The 23,955-nt window shown below is 38.5% G+C and overlaps 1 protein-coding gene across 2 annotated transcripts in view; it reads right to left on the minus strand.

The window, feature by feature from the left end:
• Positions 1-4,337: 4,337 nt before the first annotated feature.
• kiaa1549la (KIAA1549-like a) overlaps positions 4,338-23,955 on the minus strand; it is a 299,333-nt gene continuing 279,715 nt past the window's right edge. For both annotated transcript variants that reach the window (XM_061917395.1, XM_061917394.1), the window contains 5 exons: positions 19,119-19,216; positions 16,499-16,644; positions 15,921-16,075; positions 15,775-15,825; positions 4,338-9,623 (listed from right to left, as the gene is read on the minus strand). In XM_061917395.1, coding sequence (XP_061773379.1) covers positions 15,796-15,825; positions 15,921-16,075; positions 16,499-16,644; positions 19,119-19,216 — 429 coding nt within the window. In that variant the 3' untranslated portion in view covers positions 4,338-9,623; positions 15,775-15,795. The remainder of the gene's footprint in view (positions 9,624-15,774; positions 15,826-15,920; positions 16,076-16,498; positions 16,645-19,118; positions 19,217-23,955) is intronic.

The following is a 23,955-nucleotide window of genomic DNA, read 5'->3' on the forward strand; positions in this document are numbered from 1 at the left end:
TTCTACACATTTTTACAACATTAGAAACCATTAGTAAATCCGAGGCTACTCAGAAGGTAAGAAAACTCCTAGAAATCACTGGCTTTTAATGGCCAAAGCTATAGATGTGTGTGTCCAAGTTAAGGCTGTCTTCCTTTAATAGATTTACTACAATCTTTGGCAAGCTGCGTAACATTTGCTGTAGTCTCGAACAACATGGTAGAATCATGAGAAATGCAGCCAATATTACATACAGATAATGTGTCATGAGACATAAATGATAAATGGGTTGTACTTGTATAGCGCTTTTCTACCTTCAAGGTACTCAAAGCGCTTTGACACTACTTCCACATTCACCCATTCACACATACTTTCACACACTGATAGAGGGAGCTGCCATGCAAGGCGCTAACCAGCACCCATCAGGAGCAAGGGTGAAGTGTCTTGCTCAGGACACAACGGACGTGACGAGGTTGGTACTAGGTGGGGATTGAACCATGGACCCTCAGGTTGCGCACGGCTACTCACCCACTGCGCCACGCCATCCCCGACATGCAGAAGTAAATTGGGAATCACAAACAGGTTAAAGTAAAGGAAATTAAATGAGCTAAAATATACCTACAAATGAGGCATAATGACACAATATGTACATACAGCTAGCCTAGCATAGCATGTTATCGTTGATTAGCTTGCAGTCATGCAGTGACCAAATATTCCTGATTAGCACTTAACAAGTCAATAACATCAACAAAGCTCACCTTTGTGCAGTCACGGACAGCATAAAACATTTGGTGGACAAAATGAGACAAAGAAGGAGTGGAAGATTTTACATGTAAAAAAAAACTGTTGGGTCACAGTCCACACTATGGTGAGTTCAAGAAACGCCGAAATTAGTAGGACAAAACGATGTTCACCAAATACTCTCATCAGGGAAGCAAATCAAACAGTGGGTTTTCAAACACTTGGGAATGTTTGTGTCATGTTTGTCCTCAAACAAAAAAACATACTAAAACAAAAACATTATTTTTCCCCCTATCTTTTTACGTTTTCAATCCTTTTTCAAAAATGCTCCATGGAGCCACGAGGGCAGCACTAAAGAGTGTTCAAAAATTCATAATATCAGTTGTATGAAAATGGTTGTTGGGACTATTTTACATGATCTTAACACGCTGGGAGTGACTTTGTGTTATGTTAAAATAAGTAAGCCAGTTACTCACCATTTTTTGACAGTACGGATATTCTCCTTGCACGCCTCTGATGGAAATGTGTGTAGTCTCTTAATTCTAGACATTGTTGGAGAGTTCTTTAGGCATCTTGCGGTCTGCTCTTTAGAGCAAAACTTGCTAGGTTGGCTTGACATTATTTCTTTTGAAAGCCTCAGAGAAGTCATCTAGTGTCACAATGGTGACACCAGAACAGAGAACAGGGCTTGAACAGAAAAGGGCAAGACAATCTAAATCTCTCCAGTTTAAATATGACAGATTCCACCCAAAACTGCCGTAGAACAATGTTCTCATCATTTCCGGCTGGTGCGGTGGTTTATGCATCCTAAAATGTCAGTGTGTGTGCACGTGTGTGTGTGCACGTGTGTGAGCGTGTGTGTGTGTGTGTACCGTACATCTGTAATTATTATGAGCTGCAAAAGTCCTGTTAAAATTACTGAATGTTTCAGCCTGTTCTTTTAAATACCATTTGTTTGATTGACAGGAACTGGTTGTTAAGTTGTGCTGACTAACAGTGTTTTGTGTGAAGATGAGCAGGTTTGAGTTGAGAATGACAAACCGCTAACGCTGGTTTCATACCGTGCATTTGAGTTTGTTGCATATAAACCTGATCTACTGAAGGTTTGCATGGACTAAAACACGTTCAAACTTGATAGTACGCGACACAAAGAGGATCTACTAAGTTTTGCGCAGAGGATAGCTTCTTTTTAGAGTAACGTGAATTTATATTTATATAGTGCTTTTCTCTAGAGACTCAAACCGCTTTACAAAGTGAAACCTATTATTTACATCTTTAAGCTACATTTAAGCCCTTAAAGCCCAAGCTGTTTGTTTACATGTTTTTTTTATTTCAAAGAATCAGAATAAAAACTAAGACTTCAATTACTGGTTTGCAAAAAAATTATTTCAACCCAAATAGGTGAAATTACATAATCTCCCACGGCACACAGGACTGTAACTCACTGGTTTGCAAAACATATCTTTAACCCAAATAGGTGAAATTAAATTAACTCCCACCGCACACCAGACTGTATCTCACGGCACACTAGTGTGCTCCGGCACAGTGGTTGAAAAACACTGAAATACTGTATATATAATATATACCTGCATTATCCTTTCCATCCATTCATCCATTTTCTAACGCTTGTCCCTTTTGGGGTCAAGGGGAATGCTGGAGCCTAACTCAGCTGCATTTGGATGGAAGGCGGAGTACACCTTTGACAAGTCACGACCTCATCGCAGGGCCTCTATATTGAATCTCTTATTAGACGGCGTGGCGCAGTGGGAGAGTGGCCGTGCGCAACCCGAGGGTCCCTGGTTCAAATCCCACCTAGTACCAACTTGGTCACGTCCGTTGTGTCCTGAGCAAGACACTTCACCCTTGCTCCTGATGGGTGCTGGTTGGCGCCTTGCATGGCAGCTCCCTCCGTCAGTGTGTGAATGTGTGTGTGAATGGGTAAATGTGGAAGTAGTGTCAAAGCGCTTTGAGTACCTTGAAGGTAGAAAAGCGCTATACAAGTACAACCCATTTATTTATCTGATTTGAAGGCCTACTGAAACCCACTACTACCGACCACACAGTCTGATAGTTTATATATCAATGGTGAAATATTAACATTGCAACACATGCCAATACGGCCTTTTTAGTTTACTAAATTGCAATTTTAAATTTCCCGGGAGTTTTTTCTTGAAAACGTCGCGTAATGATGACGTATATGCTTGACGTCACAGGCTGTTAGAAAATATGAGCGCTGCGTACACACACAGCTAAAAGTCGTCTGCTTTAACGGCAAAATTACACAGTATTTTGGAGTTCTGTGTTGCTGAATCCTTTGCAATTTGTTCAATTAATATTGGAGAAGTCAAAGTAGAAAGATGGAGTTGGGAAGCTTTAGCCTTTAGCCACACAAACACACGGTGATTCCTTGTTTAAAATTCACGGACAGCGAACATGGATCCCAACCGAATGTCAACCATCAGGTTTCGGTGAGAAAATTGTGGTAAAAAGTCGCTTCATACCGGATATCAGCTGAGCTTGTGCCGCCCATACAGCTGCCGTCGACTTCCCTGAGACACTGCGCGTCAACACACCCGTGGACGTACACCTCCGACTATCAGGTACTGTTAAACTCACTAAAACACTAGCAACACAATAGAAAGATGAGGGATTTCCCAGAATTATCCTAGTAAACGTGTCTAAAAACATCTGTATCCGTCCCAATGCAATCGCATTTTTTTATTTTAACTTGTTTTTATTTTTATTTATTTTTTCTAGTCCGTCGCTATCAATATCCTCAAACACGAATATTTCATCCTCGCTCAAATTAATGGGGAAATTGTCGTTTTCTCGGTCCGAATAGCTGTTTTTGTTGGAGGCTCCCATTAAAATCAATGTGAATATGTGAGGAGCCATCAACATGTGACGTCATCGTCTGCGACTTCCGGTAGAGGCAGGGCTTTTCTCTTAGCACCGAAAGTTGCAAACTTTATCGTGGATGTTCTCTACTGATTCCTTTCAGCAAAAATATGGCTCTATCGCGAAATGATCAAGTATGACACAAAGAATGGACCTGCTATGCCCGTTTAAATAAGAAAATCGCATTTCAGTAGGCCTTTAAATGACAACTTAAGACTTACAAAGTTTGCGAAAAAATTGATATGATCAAAATAGTATCAATCTGACGGAGATTCCCGAGTCATTTTGAAAGATATTGAGGAAGCCAACCACATCATCGCATGACGTAGTGGTAGGGACTGCAGATCCCTTCCCCACCAACAACAATGCAGAACGTGCAGACTTTGTGAGAGCCGACAACGACTACTTTGGTCAAAATATAATCCAGAACCTTATATTGTTGATTCTAAATACAAAGAAGATGATCTACACGTTTTCGAAGTTCTTCTAAATAGATCCAGCTTTAGTTATTATTATTAATTATTTCGATACTTTTCGGTTCTTTTCTAAAAAAAATCCTTTTTGACGGAGCTACTGTGTGGAACCTTTTTCCTCGTGGATCAATAAAGTTTGACTGATCCATGGGGAGAAAAAAATAGGGGAGATTGCTGTTTGTGTATGCTCACCTCCGTCCCCTCTAGTGGTTTGCCAATAATGATTGTGCAAAAAGAGAAGCAAAATAAATGTAATTCATCTTTATTGTTGAAATTCACCAAAACTTTTCTGCAACTATATCTAACAGCATTCTATGTTGTCGCCGTCACCGTAAGGGTGACACCATAGCAAAAAGACATTTGCAAATAAGGAAATGAAAAAAGACATCCCAGAGTCCATCTTCAATAAACGCATCTCGCCACATCCAGAATAAAGCACAAACATTGCACAACTACTTATCATAGCATCGCGTCAAGTCTCCGTCCTGAAATTACTTTGTCAAGAGCATTTCCGCCCTTTTATTTTTATTTTTTTCATATTTTAATGAAATCTGATGAAATGTTTATGAGTGGCAATGGTTATCTATGTATTATTGATTCATGATTCAAAGCAGGAATAGCATCAATCAGCTTTTATAGATCATGCAAAGGCCTGAAAATAAAACAAAAGACTATTTTTATAACCTTCAAATTTCTGTGGACTGATTGTTGGACATACTGTAAAAAGGATTTCATATGTCATTTGTTTGTTGTAGAGCAGGGGTCGGCAACCCAAAATGTTGAAAGAGCCATATTGGACCAAAAATACAAAAACAAATCTGTCTGGGGCCGCAAAAAATTAAAAGCTACATGACATACAGATAGTGTGTCAAGAGATATAAATTGAATTAAGAGGATTAATGAGCTCAAATATAGCTACAAATGAGGCATAATGATGCAATATGTACATACAGCTAGCCTAAATAGCAAGTTAGCATCGATTAGCTTGCAGTCATGCAGTGACCAAATATGTCTGATTAGCACTCCACATAAGTCAATAACATCAACAAAACTTACCTTTGTGCATTCATGCACAACGTTATCAGTTCGGTGGACAAAATCACATAAATCACGTGTTAGAAAGTCGGAGAAAGTTGTACATATGAACAAATTACGGTGAGTTCAAGGACTGCCAAAACTAGTAGGACAAAATGGTGCTCGCCAAATACTCAAATCAGTGAAGCATGTTTAATACAAACAGTGTTTGTGTCATGCTTGTCCTCCAACAGAAACCAACTTAAAACAAAAAATATGTTTTTTATCCCCTCATCATTTCTATTTTTCATATATTTTTGGAAAAGCTCCAGAAAAAGCCGCATGCGGCTCTAGAGCCTAGGGTTGCCGACCACTGTTGTAGAGGGTTCACGTTGTAAAGTGAACACATGGTTTAGATAAAAAGATGTGCAAATAATATTTTGATACTTACGTATAAAATTTCCTTTAGAATTTGAATGCTATACAATAGCTTTTATTAAGTGCTAATTTCATGGTATACTATCTATTAGTTGTGTCTGCTCTATATGAACTCTCAAGAGAGCATTCCAAGCCCTCTTTATTTTGATAACATTGAGAAAACATTGTACATATTAGCTGTTTGACTTCCCCTTGGCAAAACAAATGTATTTATATATGGCTATTTTCTCCTTTGGCGCCCGTCTCTGTGATTCGGAGCTCTTTAAACAATACACAGAGTACTAATGTTTCCACTTCTCTCGAGAGGCAATAGCGTAAATACTTCGACTTTGACATTCTTGTACAAAAATTGCAATATTTTGACTCGTATGGCTATATTTGCTCGATCAAACGTTGGGAATGCAGCGAACGGATGCATCGCGGGCATAAAATCCGCCGCGCGTCCCTATGGACCAGATTTCCTTTTTATGATGACGGTGGTGTTTTTGAGTAATAATACGATGGGTCGAAACGTTTCTGGAAAACGGTGTAAAGCCTTCACAGATGTCAACGGCCGCATCAAATATGCAGTGAAAGAGACAAGTCATCAGAACGATGTCAAGAAAATTGCCCTCCCGCACAACTTGCATAAATATCTTCAATAAATCATCTGCTATATACAGAAGTACACGGACATGGTACACACACAGCCTGGCCGTCACCAGCAGGTGACTTGGACAGCAATACTCAGTGCAGTGACTAATAATCCATCTAAATAGTCCCCTCCTCAAGACATAAATCATCAACAATGTATTTATGCCGTAGAATACGGCAGACATCTTTCAAGTAAATTGGTATTTATCTGAAAAAAATACTTTAAATAGTCGCAGGTCTTCACTTCGGAGCCGACTGGACCGAGAAACGACGACGCCCAAGCCAACAAAAATGGCTCAGCAAAATAAAATGACTGACAAACTTGGGGGTAATTCATTTTTTCCCCCACTCTTCCATATATGTTAAAAACGGTAAACAAAGTACAGAAATGTTTCTGTTTTAAAGTTTTGGTAAAATTTTGGCATGGGGAACATATTCTAAGTAACAAAGACTTAATTTAGAGATATTTGGTTAGTGTTAGGGTAAGAGGGTTAGGGAGGGTAATGTACGATTGTATAATAAGGCCATGCAGACTAAGGCATTAATAAGTACTTAATAATGACAAATTAAGAGCCAATATGTCACTAATTTGCATGTAAATAAGCAACTACAAACCCCGTTTCCATATGAGTTGGCAAATATTCAGTTAAATATGCTAAGAAGACAACATATTTGATGTTCAAACTGATAAACATTTTTTTTTGCAAATAATCATTAACTTTAAAATTTGATGCCAGCAACACGTGACAAAGAAGTTGGGAAAGGTGGCAATAAATACAGATAAAGTTGATGAATGCTCATCAAACCAATTCTTCAGAGTTTGCACTGGCTCCCTGTTCATTTTAGAATTGATTTTAAAACATTGCTGTTTGTTTTTAAATCTTTACATGGACTGGCACCTGAAAATATCTCGGACCTCATCCAAATTTACATCCCTGCGCGCGCTCTGAGGTCCGAAAGCCAGCTCCAGCTCGTGGTGCCCAAGACCAGACTTAAGACCAGGGTAGACAGGGCCTTCTCTGTGGTCGGCCCTAAGCTCTGGAACACTCTGCCGCTCCATGTTCAAACTGCTTCCACAGTGGAGTGTTTTAAGTCTCGTCTTAAGACCCACTTTTATTCTTTGGCTTTTAACACTACGTGAGTTGTGTGGTCCTCTGTCCTCTGTTGTCCTCTGTGTTTTTTATACACTTTTATTTTTATTTTACTGTTTTAATTGATTTTACCCTTTAAAATAGTTTTTAATCATATTTGTTTTTATATTGTTTTTATTGGTTTTGTTTTTATTCATTTTTTGTTTTATTCAGTCATTGGTGGAGCATAATATTGTTTTTAACATGGCTGTGCAGCACTTTGGAAACGTTATTGTTGTTTAAATGTGCTATATAAATAAAGTGGATTGGATTGGATTGAAACACTTATATGGAACATCCCACAGGTGTGCAGGCTAATTGGGAACAGGTGGGTGCCATGATTTGGTATAAAAACAGCTTCCCAAAAAATGCTCAGTCTCTCACAAGAAAGGATGGGGTGAGGTACACCTCTTTGTCCACAACTGCAAAAGCAAATAGTCAAACAGTTTAAGAAGAACATTTCTTAAAGTGCAATTGCAAGAAATTTAGGGATTTCAACATCTACGGTCCATAATATCATCAAAAATTTCAGAGAATCTGGAGAAATCACTTCACGTAAGCGGCATGGCCGGAAACCAACATTGAATGACTAGGACCTTCGATCCCTCAGACGGCACTGTATCAAAAACCGAAATCAATCTCTAAAGGATATCACCACATTGGCTCCGGAACGCTTCAGAAAACCACAGTCACTAAATACTGTTTGTCGCTACATCTGTAAGTGCAAGTTAAATCTCTACTATGCAAAGCGAAAGCCATTTATCAACAACATCCAAAAACGCAGCCGGCTTCTCTGGGCCCGAGATCATCTAAGATGAAAAATGTTTTGTGGTCTGACGAGTCCACATTTCAAATTGTTTATGGAAATATTCGACATCGTGTCATCCGGACCATAGGGGAAGCGAAACCATCCAGACTGTTATTGACGCAAAGTTCAAAAGCCAGCATCTGTGACGGTATGGGGGTGCATTAGTGCCCAAGGCACCACTTATGCTCAAAGGTACATACAGGTTTTGGAGCAAGATTTGCTGCCGTCTTTTTCATGGACGCCCCTGCTTATTTCAGCAAGACAATGCCAAGCCACATTCAGCATGTGTTACAACAGCGTGGCTTCATAAAAAAAGAGTGCGGGTACTTTCGTGGCCCGCCTGCAGTCCAGACGTGTGTGGCGCATTATGAAGCGTAAAATACGACAGCAGAGACCCCGGACTGTGGAACGACTGAAGCTCTACATAAAACAAGAATGGAAAAGAATTCCACTTTCAAAGCTTCAACAATTAGTTTCTTTAGTTCCCAAACATTTATTGAGAGTTGTTAAAAGAAAAGGTGATGTAACACAGTGGTGAACATGCCCTTTCCCAACTACTTTGGCATGTGTTGCAGCCATGAAATTCTAAGTTAATTATTATTTGCAAGACATAAAAAAAGTTTATGAGTTGGAACATCAAATATCTTGTCTTTGTAGTGCATTCAACTGAATATGGGTTGAAAAATATTTGCAAATCATTGTATTCTGTTTATATTTACATCTAACACAATTTCCCAACTCATATGGAAACGGGTTTTGTAATTAATGGTGAATATGTTCCCCATGCTAAAATGTTACTAAAGTTTTTTTTTTTGCTTTGAAATATGGTGAGTGAAAGGGAAAAAAAACACTTGTTTCCAGTAGTCAATGCACAAATGTAAAGACAAAACCACATGTCTAAAACCCCAAAAAATTGACATAAAATATTTGTTTTTCTTTTTTTTTCTTTTCTTTCCATTTTTTGGACTGGAGTTTAAATTACACGCTAACTAGTGGCAGAAGGTTTACGCAGACATTTAGATTCTTCTCTAAAAAAAGAGCAAAAGAAAGAAAGCACAGTTTTATGTCAGTCGGGGGTCAAGCCCAGGATGGCCCAGTCCTATGTGTGTCAGTTTAATAAGTGGACCAGGAGACTGGTCTGTGCTGGGGACTGGACTGGATGTGCTGTCCCGTGCTGGGCAGGGGGCCGTGACGATGAGCTGGACACACTGCGAGGCACGGCTTCGCGCTGTTCAAGGGCCAGATGGTATAGCAGGTTGAGGGAGTCTTTGTTGTTGTTCTGTACAGTGCTCACCACGTAGGAACCAAGGGTATAGGTCAGGGTCTCAGACAAATATGGCTGTTGGTAAGAAAACTGATCAGTGAGGGGCCGTGAGGACGGACCAAGTGTGGAGAAGAGAGTCTTTGGGATGTGGTTCCAGAAAAACAAGGAAGCGATGGAAGATAGTGGAACCTCCGCTTGAATTGAACAACTTTAGACAGAGGTCATCTTCCCACCCAAACAAACACCTGTGGGAGAGAAAGTTACAACGTAAGACTTTTACCCGTGTTGTGAAACAAAACAGATACCGTATTTTCCGGACTATAAGGCGCACTTAAAATATTTTTTTTTCCTCAAAACTCAACAGTGCACCTCGTAACCCGGTGTGGAATAATTCTGGTTTTGCTCCCTGACCTGGAAGCAATTTTATTTTGTACACGGTGTAATGATAAGTGTGACCAGTAGATGGCAGTCAAACATAAGAGATACTTAAGAGGTATGGTGGCAATATGACCCAAGTAAACAACATCAACATTTTTTTTATGTTCCATTGAAAATATAAAACATTACACACAAAGCCTAAAAATCTGTCAAAATATTTTAGTACGACTTTGGTAAGCTTTGAACCCGCACCGCTTGATGGATTGTCAGCACATTAAACATAAGAGTATTATGGTGTGTGTATAAGGTAAGACATTTCCTGGCGTTTTGTTTCGCAATATTATGCAAAAGAAACTTGTCTTACCTTATGGTACCTGCTGATCTGTATTTGGGATCTGCATACATCCTGAAAAATTGCGCGTGTCCACGTTTGTAGTCCCTACAGACACCGTAGTCGATAAGCTTCTTATTTTTCTTTATCTTCTTGATATGGGGCAATGCCATTTCTAATATAAAGTAATAATAATAATAATAATAATGGATTAGATTTATATCGCGCTTTTCTATTGTTAGATATTCAAAGCGCTCAAATTCATTCACACCTGGTGGTGGTAAGCTACATCTGTAGCCACAGCTGCCCTGGGGTAGACTGACGGAAGCTTGGCCGCCAGTTTGCGCCTACGGCCCCTCCGACCACCACCAGTCATTCATTCACCAGTGTGAGCGGCACCGGGAGCAAGGGTGAAGTGTCCTGCCCAAGGACACAACGGCAGCGATTTGGATGTTAATAGGTGGGAAGCGAACCTGCAACCCTCAGGTTTCTGGCACGACCGCTCTACCCACTACGCCATGCTGCCCCTAATGTAAAGTTCTTACTTATATCAGTCAGTAAACTCGCCATGAAAGCGCTAAAACATACCGGTGTATTGAGTTTACATTATTCACCCAAGGAACTTCAGTTAATAAGAGTTCCGGTCGGACGGTTTTTCACGGTACACATTTCTGTCCGGATGAGGAGATGCTGCTCTGTTACTGATTTAAGTAAAGTCGGAATGTCATTAAAATAGTTAGCGCCCTCTTTTGACACTTCTTCCACTCCCATCCTTGCACGCTACACCGCTACAACAAAGATGACGGCTAGATGACGCTGCCGAAGGTGAGCCACATGAATAAGACCGACCACAAAACGCCGCATCTGGAAGCGACTGTCAGAAATGGCTTGAAGATGATCTGTAAAACATAATCTATGCAATATTTTGACCAAAGAACCAGCATCACATGTTATGTAGGCCACAAGGAAGTGTTTTACATAAGAAAAAAACAAAACAATAATATGACTAATAATGCGGCCTTTAATGCGGTGCGCCTTTTATATGAAAAAAGACCAAAAATAGACCATCAGTGCACCTTATAATCCGGTGCGCCCCATGGTTCGGAAAACATGGTATATATTTGGTACGGAACTAGGTATATTCAGCGACACGTCATCTAATGGATTTTACGTGAGCACAAATCCCTACTGTACATGACAGTGACTATGTAGACATCCATCCATCCAATTTCTACCGCTTGTCCCTTTAAATAAATGCGAGCAGGCTGTGTGTTTTTTTTGTACTAATGGGATGGACTGTATGTAGAACTGTGTCGTGTACTTCATTTATAGACTGCAAACTACCATTATTTGGGTTTGTGCCTTGAGTTTAGAGTTTAACCTTTTTTTTCATGCCAATCATTAACATTTCAAGAAATATACAAACATATTTTTACATTGTTGTTTATTTTTAACAAAAAAACTAAATTACATAGCTGGTCAAGATTTTATCCACACACACCCACACACCGATTTAAAACAAATCTGGGGATTTAATTTTGAATAATCTTGTAAGCCAAACATGACATAAAACTCCTTGCGTTTTCTTTACCTTTTTTTTTTTTGTTTGCTCAAAATTTTCAACAAACTTTAATCCCAAACATAAATATCAAATTTGTATTTCATCAAACCGGTATTTTTCAGAAGCAGTATAGTACCAATTTTAATTCATTAGTCTGGTGGTATTTTATTAGTCCTGGTATACCTCACAACCCTAGTTGGGACAAACCCCGGCCTAATCACCAGTTTGCCATCTTACTGTAGGGGATATGCATAAAGAACTTCTTGTAGCAAAAGTGCAACGGCAATGATTATGCTTAGTTAGAGCGCCACACTTAAACGTACCCCAAAGTATTGTTTTCAACCTTTTTTGAGCAAAGGCACATTTTATTCATTGAAACAATCCTGAGGCACACCACCAGCAGAAATTTTAAAATTTTTTAACTCAGCAGCCGATATTGACAGTAAAATTTAATTGTCGCAATTGTTGGATATGACTTTAAACCATAACTACCCATGCATTACTATAGCTCTTGTCTCAAAGTAGGTGTACTGTCACCACCTGTCACATCACGCCGTGACTTATTTGGAGTTTTTTGCTGTTTTTTAGTGCACAGTGTTTTAGTTCTTGTCTTGCACTCCTATTTTGGTGGCTTTTCCTGTGTTGTTGGTATTTTCCTGTAGCAGTTTCATTTCTTCCTTTAAGCACTATTCTCCGCACCTGCTTTGTTTTTGCAATAATGTTTATTTCAGACGTTTTTATCCTTCTTTGAGGGGACATTGTTGATCGTCATGTCATGTTCGGATGTACTTTGAGGACAGAGTCTGGTCCAGACGCTGTAAGTCTTTGCTGTCGTCCAGCATTCTGTTTTTGTTTACCTTGCAGCCAGTTCAGTTTTAGTTTTGTTTTGCATAGCTATCCCTAAGCCTCAATGACTTTTTTTTAGGGGCGCTCGCCTTTTGTTATTTTTGGTTTAAGCATTAGATACCTTTTTACCTGCACACTGCCTCCCGCTGTCGTCTGCATATTATTATCACAACAAACCCTGTTCCCGACATCTGCAAATCAATTAGCTACCTGCTACCACCTACTGATATGGAAGAGTATTACACAGTTACCGTGCCGAGCTCTAAACAGCACCGACATTCAACAACGGCACATTAGTTGCACACTATAATATTACTGGTTTATAAAAAAATGTACTGTATTTAACCCAAATAGGTGAAATTACATAATTTCTCACTTGTGTGCCGCGGCACAGTGGTTGAAAAACGCTGCACTAGATCATACAGTACAATTACTGATTCGTCACTCAGACAATGTAATTAAGCAGATATTTTTTTTATGAAAAAAGCCCACTAATGAAATATATATGTGATAACAGAAAAAAATAACAAATTCAAGAGATGGTTTGATAAAAACAACATCTTTGAATCTCAGTAAAACTAAAATAATGTTATTCCGTAACAGTAGAAAGGAAAGTCAAACACAAATACAAATGGAAGGAGTAGACATTGACAGAATAAAACAAATCACATTTTTGGGTGTAATAATTGATGATAAAATAAACATAAAATCTCATATAAAAATATACAACATGAAGTAGCAAGAAATATGTCTATAATAAATAAATCAAAATATGCTCTGGACCAGGGGTGTCAAACTCAAATACAGAGTGGGCCAAAATTTAAAACTGAACAAAGCCGCGGGCCAAGGTTGAACGAATTAACATTTTAAGACGGACCCAAACAAGTTTTGCATTGAATATTGAACAAGCAGGGCTTATATAACTTTATAGTGACATCCAAAATCGAGTTTCAAATAATAATAATTGAAAAATATCAATGGCATATCAAATAAAATTTAGATAAAAATTGAATGCCTCTTTTCTATTTCCAGCCTTCTGAGGTAAATATCCAAATAAACTTTTTCCACAGGATAAAAATACATTTGAAAATAAAATAACAATAATGAATGAATCAAACATTCAAGCCTTGAAGTAGCAAGAGAAAGTGAATGAATAAAACGTTAATTATTGCTCAGTTTGCTACACTGATTTGCTTTCAGACTGAAAATGGAACAAGCAACGCTTATATAACTTAATAGTGCAAAATCAACTTTCAGAAAACAAACGAAAAACATCAATGGTATATTAAATAAAATCTAAATAAAAATTGAATGCCTATTTTCTATATGCAGCCTTCTGAGGTAAATATCAACATTAACTTTTTCCACAGGCTAATACATTTGAAAATAAAATAACAAAGAGGTGAGCGGGGTTTGGTGGTAACAAGGGGTGTATAATGTAGCATCCCGGAAGAGTTAGTGCTGTAAAGGGTTCTGGGTCTTTGTTCTGTTGTTTTTATGTTCTGTTACGGTGTAGATGTTCTCCCGAAATGTGTATGTCATTTTTGTTTGATGTGGGTTCACAGTGTGGTGGATATTTGTAACAGTGGTAAAGTTGTTTATGCGTCCACCCTCCGTGTGACCGGAATGGCTGTTGACCAAGTATGCGTTGCAATCACTTATGTGTGTGTAGAAGCCGCGTTTATCATGTGACAGGGGCCGGCACGCTGTTTGAATGGAGGAAAAACGGACGTGACGACTGGTTGTAGAGGCCGTAGAGGCAGTGCCTTTAAGGCACGCCCCCAATATTGTTGTCCGGGTGGAAATCGGGAGAAATTCGGGAGAATGGTTGCCCCAGGAGACTTTCGAGAGGGGCACTGAAAATTGTGAGGGTTGGCAAGTATGAGTATTAGCGGTGAATGCGGCGTTATAATACCGGCGGGCCAGCTCTAATGTTAATTTGGTATCGCCTCAAGGGCCAGAAGAAATTACACGGCGGGCCAAATTTGGCCCGCGGGCCAGAGTTTGACACCCATGCTCTGGACCAAAAATTACTTCATATTCTCTACTTCTTGCTACTGAATTATATATATCTGAGTTATTCTGTAGAAATATGGCAAATAACTACACGTGCGCTTCATTCACTAACGGTGGTACGAAAGGTCAGAATAATACATAATGTTGGAAAAAAAAAGATATTCAAAGATATTTAAAGTTAAAGTTAAAGTACCACTGATTGTCACACACACACATTAGGTGTGGTGAAATGTGTCCTCTGCATTTGACTCATCCCCTTGATCACCCACCCCCTGGGAAGTGAGGGGAGCAGTGGGCAGCAGCGGTGGCCGCGCCCGGGAATCATTTTTGGTGATTTAACTCCCAATTCCAACCCTTGATGCTGAGTGCCAAGCAGGGGGGTAATGGGTCCCATTTTTATAGTATTTGGTGTCATGGCTGGTAATCAGTTTTATGTTTGATCATCTTTTGTTTTGTTTTTTGGACTCTTGTTCCCCGTTTTGCACTTCCTGGTTTTGTTTGTTTCGATGCCAACCCATTGGTTTCCACCTGGTCCCCCAAGTCACACCCCGATCCTCAGCCTCTCACACCTGTTTCCAATAACCACAGCTACTATTTAAGTCATTTGCTTTCTGTTCATCGGTCTGGGAACTTTGCATTCTCCTGTACATGCCCACCTACCTATGCTGCTCATCCTCCATGCCTTTGATCACCTGCCACCCTCCTTGCTTTTCATGCCACTTGTTTTTGGTCACAGTAAGTGTTTTGTTTTAGTTGTTTATAGCCATGCCATCGTGTTGTTTTTGTTTATAGTTTATTATTATTCATGCCATCGAGCAAGTGTTTTTGTTTCCTGTTTGTATTTCGTAGCCTAGTATTATACCTCCTTGTGAGCTCCTTTTGTTTGCTTTTTCTGTATTTAGCGTATTAATAAATTCATTATGTACTCACATCCACGCCTGACTCGTTCCAAATCCTATCTGCATTGAAGAAGCAATCCAAATCATTGTCTCGGCTTAACCCTTTGGTATGACTCGGTCGGGGTTTGAACTCACAACTTACCAAATAAAAAATAATTAATGAAGAATCCCGACAAACATCTGAAACCTTATTGAAAATTAAACTATCTCAGCCATCATAAATCAAAAATTACTTAACTATGTATTTGAGAGAACTTTATTATTTCTTAATCATTGATTGACATTGTGTTACTAATTGAGAAGAGGAAATGAACAAAATGAAACAAAAAATAGAAATAAAAAACTCAACAAATGATCAAACTTACAAAGCTCGATGGCGCGGGACTTCAGCAGATAGTTTCAAGGTGTCGTGAGCTCTGTGTGAGAGAGACAAAGTAATAAGAACCGCTTGGTAAACTGGCACCGCCATGCATCAGTTCATTCAACGATATTTAAGCGTGGTGTGTCTCACCGGGGGGTCGTTCCACTGCTGTGGAAGGTCTTCTGGCTCAGGCGGGTAGGACATCCAGGATGGACTACGGTACGAAGATGGAGGCGACATGACGAAGTAGTCGGAGTAATCTGGTTGGTTGGCTGATATTGCGTACACTGCTGTTATTGGGTTTCCTGTCACATGGAAAGGTTAGAGTTCATTGTGACACACACACACACACACACACACACACACGCACACACACACACACACACACACACACACACACACACACACACACACACACACACACACACACACACACACACACACACACACACACACACACACACACCTCTTCCTGGCTCACAATACAGTATATATCATACATCATACATGATATGTATACACATACATATTGCGCTCTACCACGGTATCGAGCACTATTCTCTAGATAATCCAATCTATATATATCCACATATATATATATATATATATATATATATATATATATATATATATACATACGTACATACATATATATGTATACAGTATATTTATATATTTATATATACATACATACATACATATATATATATATATATAGGCCATCTCACCTGAGTAGGTGCTGATGGACTGGTCAACAGTAACAGCAGGGAAGGTGGTCCTGGACAATGGCAGGTAGGGAGCACCATTGTGCTGCTGGGCTTGGAGGTCTGAGGCCTCAGACACTCGAGGTTTCAGGCTCACATCGGGAATAGAACTGTTCGGGGAATGAAGGAGAAGTTGAACAGGTTAACTCAATTTACTGCTAATAAGTATTCATCGGAGGTCAGTTAAAATGAATTAATGATCTTTTTTAGCCGACCATGATCGTAAACACACATCAGAAAAGGTTTTTGAAGGGATAATGAGCCAAATCCATAGCAACCAAACACTTAAGATACACTTAGGAAAAGAACACTTAAAATGTATCATTTTTCTACACTACTAACCCTAAAAAAGAAGCCAACCTATCTTTTGACGTTAAAGCACAACTGAGGTGGACACATGCAAATGTGTATATTATGCCAATAGACCAGTGTTTTTTAACCACTGTGCAGCGGCACACTAGTGTACCGTTAGATATTGTTTGGTGTGCTGTGGGAAATTATCTAATTTCACCTAATTGGTTCAAAAAATATTTTTTGCTAACCAATAATTAGAATTTGCAAATAACGTGCCGTTGTAGAGTGTCTGTGCTGTCTAAAGATCAGCAGAGTAACCATCTAATAACTCTTCCATATCAGTAGGTGAAAGCAGGTAGCCAATTGCTTTGCAAGCCTACTTTGAGTCAAGATAATTAAAGATGCATAGATGGTTATGGTTTGAATTCATATCAAACAATTGTGTCAGGTATTTGATTGGAACGGCTTTATATTGTCAATATAGACCAGGGGTCCCCGAACTACGGCCGGATCCGGCCCTGCTGCCAGAGTCCAAAATCCAGCGAGCGGGAAGTCCCAAGTTAAAAAAATACATAAAATATTGTTTGATTAATATTATTGTAATTCTGTCCTTTCTAATCCATTTTCTACCGCTTGTTACTCTCTGTGTCTCCTAGTTGCTCAGGCAAACCATATTGTCTAAATATATATATATATGTGTGTATATATATATACATATATACATCATATACATGTATATATATATATATATATATATATATATATATATATATATATATATATATACATCATATACATATATATATATATATATATATATATATATATATATACACACACACACACACACACACACACACACACACACACACACACACACACACACACACACACACACACATATATATGTAAATGCATACTTGCCAACCCTCCTGGATTTTCTGGGAAACTCTCGAAATTTAGCGCCTCTCCCAAAAACCTCCCAGGACAAATTTTCTCCCGAAAATCTCCCGAAATTCAGGCGGAGCTGGAGGCCACGCCCCCTCCAGCTCCATGCATACCTGAGTGACGTGTATAAAGAGCGTGTCTGCCCAATGACGTTATAACTGTAGAATGATCAAGGGCGAGTTCTGCGTTTCTTATGTGGGTTGATTGCCAGGCAGTTTCATTAATGTCCTCCCAGCGCGGGACAACAACACACAACGACAGGAGTCCGTTTTCGTCTACCGTAAAGCAGTTCGTCTGCCGTAAACAGCAATGTTGTGACACTTTTAAACAGGACAATACTGCCATTTACTGTACATTCAAATGGTTAGGAAAACAAGGATGGACAATTCAACCCTTAACTCAACAATGAGTAGATGGGTGTTATGTGTGTGAATGTGTAAATAAACACAGACTTTTATTTATATATATATATATATATATGTATATATATATATATATATATATATATATATATATAAAAGTATATAATGCAGTATATATATATATATATATATATATATATATATATATATATATATATATATATATATATATATATATATACATATATATATGTATACACACACACATACACACATATATATATACAGCCATTTCTTTTTTTTTAACCCAATGCAACCCCCGAGTCAAAGAGTTTGGGAACCTTTGATATAGACTATTGAGTTTTGTTTTCAACATGTTCTGCTGATGGTGGGCCCCTGGATTTTTTTAAATGAAAAAAAAATGTGTCTTGGCTCAAAAAAGGTTGAAAAACACTGCAATAGACTGTATGGACTACACCAATTCCCGTAGTTTACCACTAGATGGCAATGTTGCCCTTGAATCCAAATCAGTAATGATGTATTTAGCAAGAAAGCACACTCACACACAGCAGTGACATTTGAATGAAGAAGATGGTTCCTCAAATAATGCAGTCCATCATATGATGGGGCTAGGGGGTGTGTGTGGGGGGGACGGGGGGGGGGGGGGGGGGGTAATGTGTTCAAACTCTGCTGCCTAATATTCTGCAGAGATTTTTTTCTGTAGTCTTCTGAGCACATTTCACCCTCAAGTCTTCCTGTATGTGTAATTGAGCGATTAGCCTCAAGGCTGCATTTGGATTTACTGAGCAGTCTTTGAAGTCTGCTGATAGTTTCTCGGGGCCCAAGTCTATACCAGCTGACTTTGGGTGGGAGGCGGATCACAAAGTGCCCAAATATTTTAGCAGTATTTATTTTTCTAATGAGGTGTGTGTGTGTGTGTGTGTGTGTGTGTGTGTGTGTTATTGCAAGATGAGTCTTACCGTCGCAGTGGAGGTCCAGGTAGTGGTCCTGGTCTTGAGGGGATGAGTGGCGGGGGAGACCCGATGCCCATATCAGGGAGCTGTGTGAACCGGAAACCCTACACATCAAAGCATGATTTAACGTGTACTGCATGTCCTAACACGTGGGTGACAAACATAGGTGAAAGTTCTATCTGGACACAACACAACAATCCAAGAGTTACTAAAAAAGAAAATGCTAATGTGTTGTCTTAATCTAATGGTTGTCTTAATCTTTGTAAGGCCTTTTTACTTGATATTCAGCAATTAATGGTAACTTTTAAACATGTTGTTCTGAGAAGCAGTAATCTAATTATCTTTCAGTCCCAAAAAACAATCACAATAACCTTATTTGGGCATTCAATCGATCGCAACTGGACTGTTCAGTTTGTCATAGAAGATGTTCCACTTCTGATCTCAACAGGCCTCATCAGTTCATGCTCATAGACTTTGGTTAGTCACATCCCTTTAGTCTACAGCAGGGGTCACCAACCTTTTTGAAACCAAGAGCTACTTCTTGGGTACTGATTAATGCAAAGGGCTACCATGAGTTTGATACACACTTAATTAAATTGCCAGAAAAAGCCAATTTGCTCAATTTACCTTTAATAAATAAATCTATATATATATAAACATGGGTATTTTTGTCTATCATTCCGTCGTACATTTTTTTTTCTTTTACGAAAGGTTTTTTTGTAGAGAATAAATGATGAAAAAAACACATAATTGAACGGTTTAAAAGAGGAGAAAACAGGAAAAAAAAAAATTCTTTTGAAACATAGTTTATCTTCAATTTTGACTCTGTAAAATTCAAAATTCAACCAAAAAAAAGAAGAGAAAAACGAGCTATTTCGAATCTTTTTAAAAAAATAAAAAAAATTATTTATAGAACATCATTAGTAATTTTTCCTGATTAAGATTAATTTTATAATTTTGATGACATGTTTTAAATAGGTTAAAATTCAATCTTCACTTTGTTAGAATATATAACAAATTGGACCAAGCTATATTTCTAACAAAGACAAATCATTATTTCTTCTAGATTTTCCAGAACAAAAATTTTAAAAGAAATTCAAAAGACTTTGAAATACGATTTAAATTTGATTCTACAGATTTTTTAGATTTGCCAGAATATTTTTTTTAAATTGTAATCATAATTAGTTTGAAGAAATATTTCACAAATATTCTTCGTTGAAAAAACAGAAGCTAAAATGAAGAATGAAATTAAAATGTATTTATTATTCATTACAATAAAAAAAAAAATATTTGAACATTGATTTAAATTGTCAGGAAAGAAGAGAAAGGAATTTAATAGTTTTTTTTATTGATTGATTGATTGATACTTTTATTAGCAGATTGCACAGTTCAGTACATATTGAGTACAATTGACCGCTAAATGGTAACACCCGAATAAGTTTTTCAACTTGTTTAAGTCGGGGTCCACGTTAATCAATTCATGGTAAAAAGTTATGTGTTTAAAAATCCTAAAATAATTTTGAAGGTCGTATTTTTTTATCAAAAATGTTCTTTCCGAAAGTTATAAGAAGCAAAGTAAAACAATAAATGAATTTATTTAAACAAGTGAAGACCAAATCTTTAAAATAGATTCTTGGATTTTCAAATTATATTCGAGTTTTGTCTCTCTTAGAATTACAAATGTTGAGCAAAGCGAGACCAGCTTGCTTGTAAATAAATACAATTAAAAAAATAGAGCAGCTCACTGGTAAGTGCTGCTATTGGAGCTATTTTTAGAAAAGGCCAGCGGGCGACTCATCTGGTCCTTACGGGCTACCTGGTGCCCGCGGGCACCGCGTTGGTGACCCCTGGTCTACAGACTTTAGTCTAATTACTTTAGTTCTAGTCTAATGACGAGATCCAACCAACTTAAGTCTATAAGCATGAACTGATGTCGCCTGTTCAGATCAGAGGCGGACCGGACCACCTTCTAAGACAAACTGAAAAGTCCAGTTGTGATCAATTCAATGCCTTGAGAATTAATGATAAGGAAGAATGAAAATACGATTAAAATGTTATTGATTTTGAATAGAACCAAAACAAATCATATACAATCCATTTTGTGACACTGGTGGACTAATTTGTTAGTATGTTACTACCTAAAATATATTTGTTTGGTAATGTATTATAGATTGTATTTTGTATTTGATACTTTCTGAAGAGTTAATGAAGGAAATTGTTTTACTCATTTATTTTTTTGCCTAACTCTGCTGGCTCTATGTGTCCTATTTACCTTGATATTTGCTAAAAAAAAATATGTCAAAATGGCTGCTGTGCTTGACCTTGAGTTTTTGCAGAATTTAGGGCATTGTAACAACAAAGTTAGCGGTAGCTAGGGACGGGTGCCGTTCACATTTGAATCGATACGATAACATCTCCAGTTACCAGGGAATCGATACCAGTAGTCAATAGTAACACATTTGTGGTACTTTTGTGTGTGTTGAAATGTGTTAACAAATGTTCAAATCCTATGTTAAAAATAATAATAACAATTTAACAATCAACACTGAGCTGTGCTGTCTATCTATCTATCAATTGTATCTATTGACAGTATCTATCTAGTCTTAGCCATTAGGTTGAATGTACCTGTCTTTTCTTCTGTTGAGCCCTACAAAGTGTTTAAACTATTATATTTATTACACACCAGCGGTTTGATTTTAACACGCATCATAGTTGTGGTTTTCATTAGTAAATTTGGAGGCGTTGAAATCGCTACGCGACATAGCTAATGCTAATCACTAGCATGTTTATGGCAAATCCAGCTCAGTGGTCTTGTGGTTAGAGTGTCTGCCCTGAGACTGAAAAGTCGTGAGTTGATACCAAAGACTGTAAAAATGGGGCCCATTTGCCTCCCTGCTTGGCATTCAGCATCAAGGGTTGGAATTGGGGGTTAAATCACCAAATGATTCTCGAGCGTAGCACACGCTGCTGCTCACTGCTCCCTTCACCTCCCAGGGGGTGAACATGGGGATGGGTCAAATGCAGAGGACAAATTTCACCACACCCACTGTGTGTGTGTCTCGATCGTTGGGACTTTAACTTCAACTTTATTGTAAATTAGCATCTAGCTGTCGCTGTTTGAAAAGTGCAGTCGTCTGACTCCGCTCTGTTTGACTGCTTGTTTCCCGGCCAAGTTGCTGAGGCTGAAACTGGAAATGACGTAACATGGAACAATGGTATCGAAATATAGAACAGTTTGATTTCACGAAAATCAATATACGGTACTCCCGGCAGACTTCTGTCAGTAAACATAACGAATTTGCTACCGTACTTGCCAACCTTGAGACCTCCAAATTCGGGAGATGGGGGGGGAAGGGGGTGCTGGGGGCGTGGTTGAGGTGCAGGCAGCATACCCTTCTCCTACGAGCTGTCCTGGATGAAATGTATTTTTTTTTTTTTCCAATCATTTTGGAACTTGGTGTGTGTGCAGTTGTGCACTGAGCTCCAAAAGCCGTAGATGTTATTGTCGCGTCCCGAAAGAGTTAATGCTGCAAGGGGTTCTGGGTATTTCTTCTGTTGTGTTTATGTTGTGTTACGGTGCGGATGTTCTCCCGAAAAGTGTTTGTCATTCTTGTTTGGTGTAGGTTGACAGTGTGGCGCATATATGTAACAGGGTTAAAGTTGTGACCTGTATGGTTGTTGACCAAGTAGTATGCTTGCATCAATTTGTGTGTGTGTGTGTGTGTGTGTGTGTGTGTGAAATTAATGTTAGCATTAAACCAGTTAAAAGATCATACAACGTGTCAGTATTTCTTGACATCTTCGAGTAAAGACCATTGTTAAACCCGTCCAAACTACATTATTATGTGACTGGGCCGGCATACTGTTTATATGGAGGAAAAGCGGACGCCTGGACATCATGCAGCTGTTAAGGGGTGAAGGTTTCAGGTGAGAGAGGACGCTAAAGGCAGTGCTTTAAAGGCACGCCCTCAATATTGTTGTCCGGGTGGAAATTGTGAGAAATTCGAGAGAATGGTTGCCCCGGTAGATTTTCTGGAGGGGCACTGAAATTTGTGAGTCTCCCGAAAAAAATCTAACCAAATTTATACCTCATTTTATCTTTTTGAAAACATTGTACACAGTGTGTTGTCAAGCTTATGAGATGCGATGTAAGTGTAAGCCACTGTGACACTATTTTTACTTTAAATTTTTTTTTATAAATGTCTAATGATAATGTCAATGAGAGATTTTTAATCACTGCTATGGTGAAATTATAACTAACATTGATACTGTTGTTAATAATATTCATTTTTATTTCACTACTTTTGGTTTGTTCTGTGTCGTGTTTGTGTCGTCTCTCAATTGCTCTGTTTACTGCAGTTCTGAGTGTTGCTAGGTCAGGTTTGGTTTTGGAATGGGATTGAATTGTTATGTTATTGCTGCGTATTGTTTTGTTGGATTGATAAAAAAAATAAAACAATCGATTTTTTAAAAATGAGAATTGATTCTGAATCTGTCACACCGCGGTGAGGGAAGTCTTGTCTTGGTTTTTCTGTCTTGTGATTTACGTGTTTTATTTTGAAACGCTACCCTCTTGTTTCAGATCACGGGCCCTTCCTCCTGTGTCACCAGTCTGACGTCATCCCTGATCCCTGATTGTTTCCACCTGTTTCCCATCATTCCCATATCCTATTTAAGATCACGCCTCCTCTTGTCCTGTGCCAGATTGTCTCGTCTATCGTGCCTTTCTAGCGTTCATGTCCATGTCCTTGGATACCTCCTTGTCTTCCTGGTTCCCCCTTTTTGGATCAAGCAGTTTTTGCTGTAATTTTGAGTTTACTTTTTTCCTCCTTCGAGCGTCCTT

This window comes from Nerophis ophidion, linkage group LG12 (assembly GCF_033978795.1).
Source record: "Nerophis ophidion isolate RoL-2023_Sa linkage group LG12, RoL_Noph_v1.0, whole genome shotgun sequence".
NCBI lineage: Eukaryota > Metazoa > Chordata > Actinopteri > Syngnathiformes > Syngnathidae > Nerophis > Nerophis ophidion.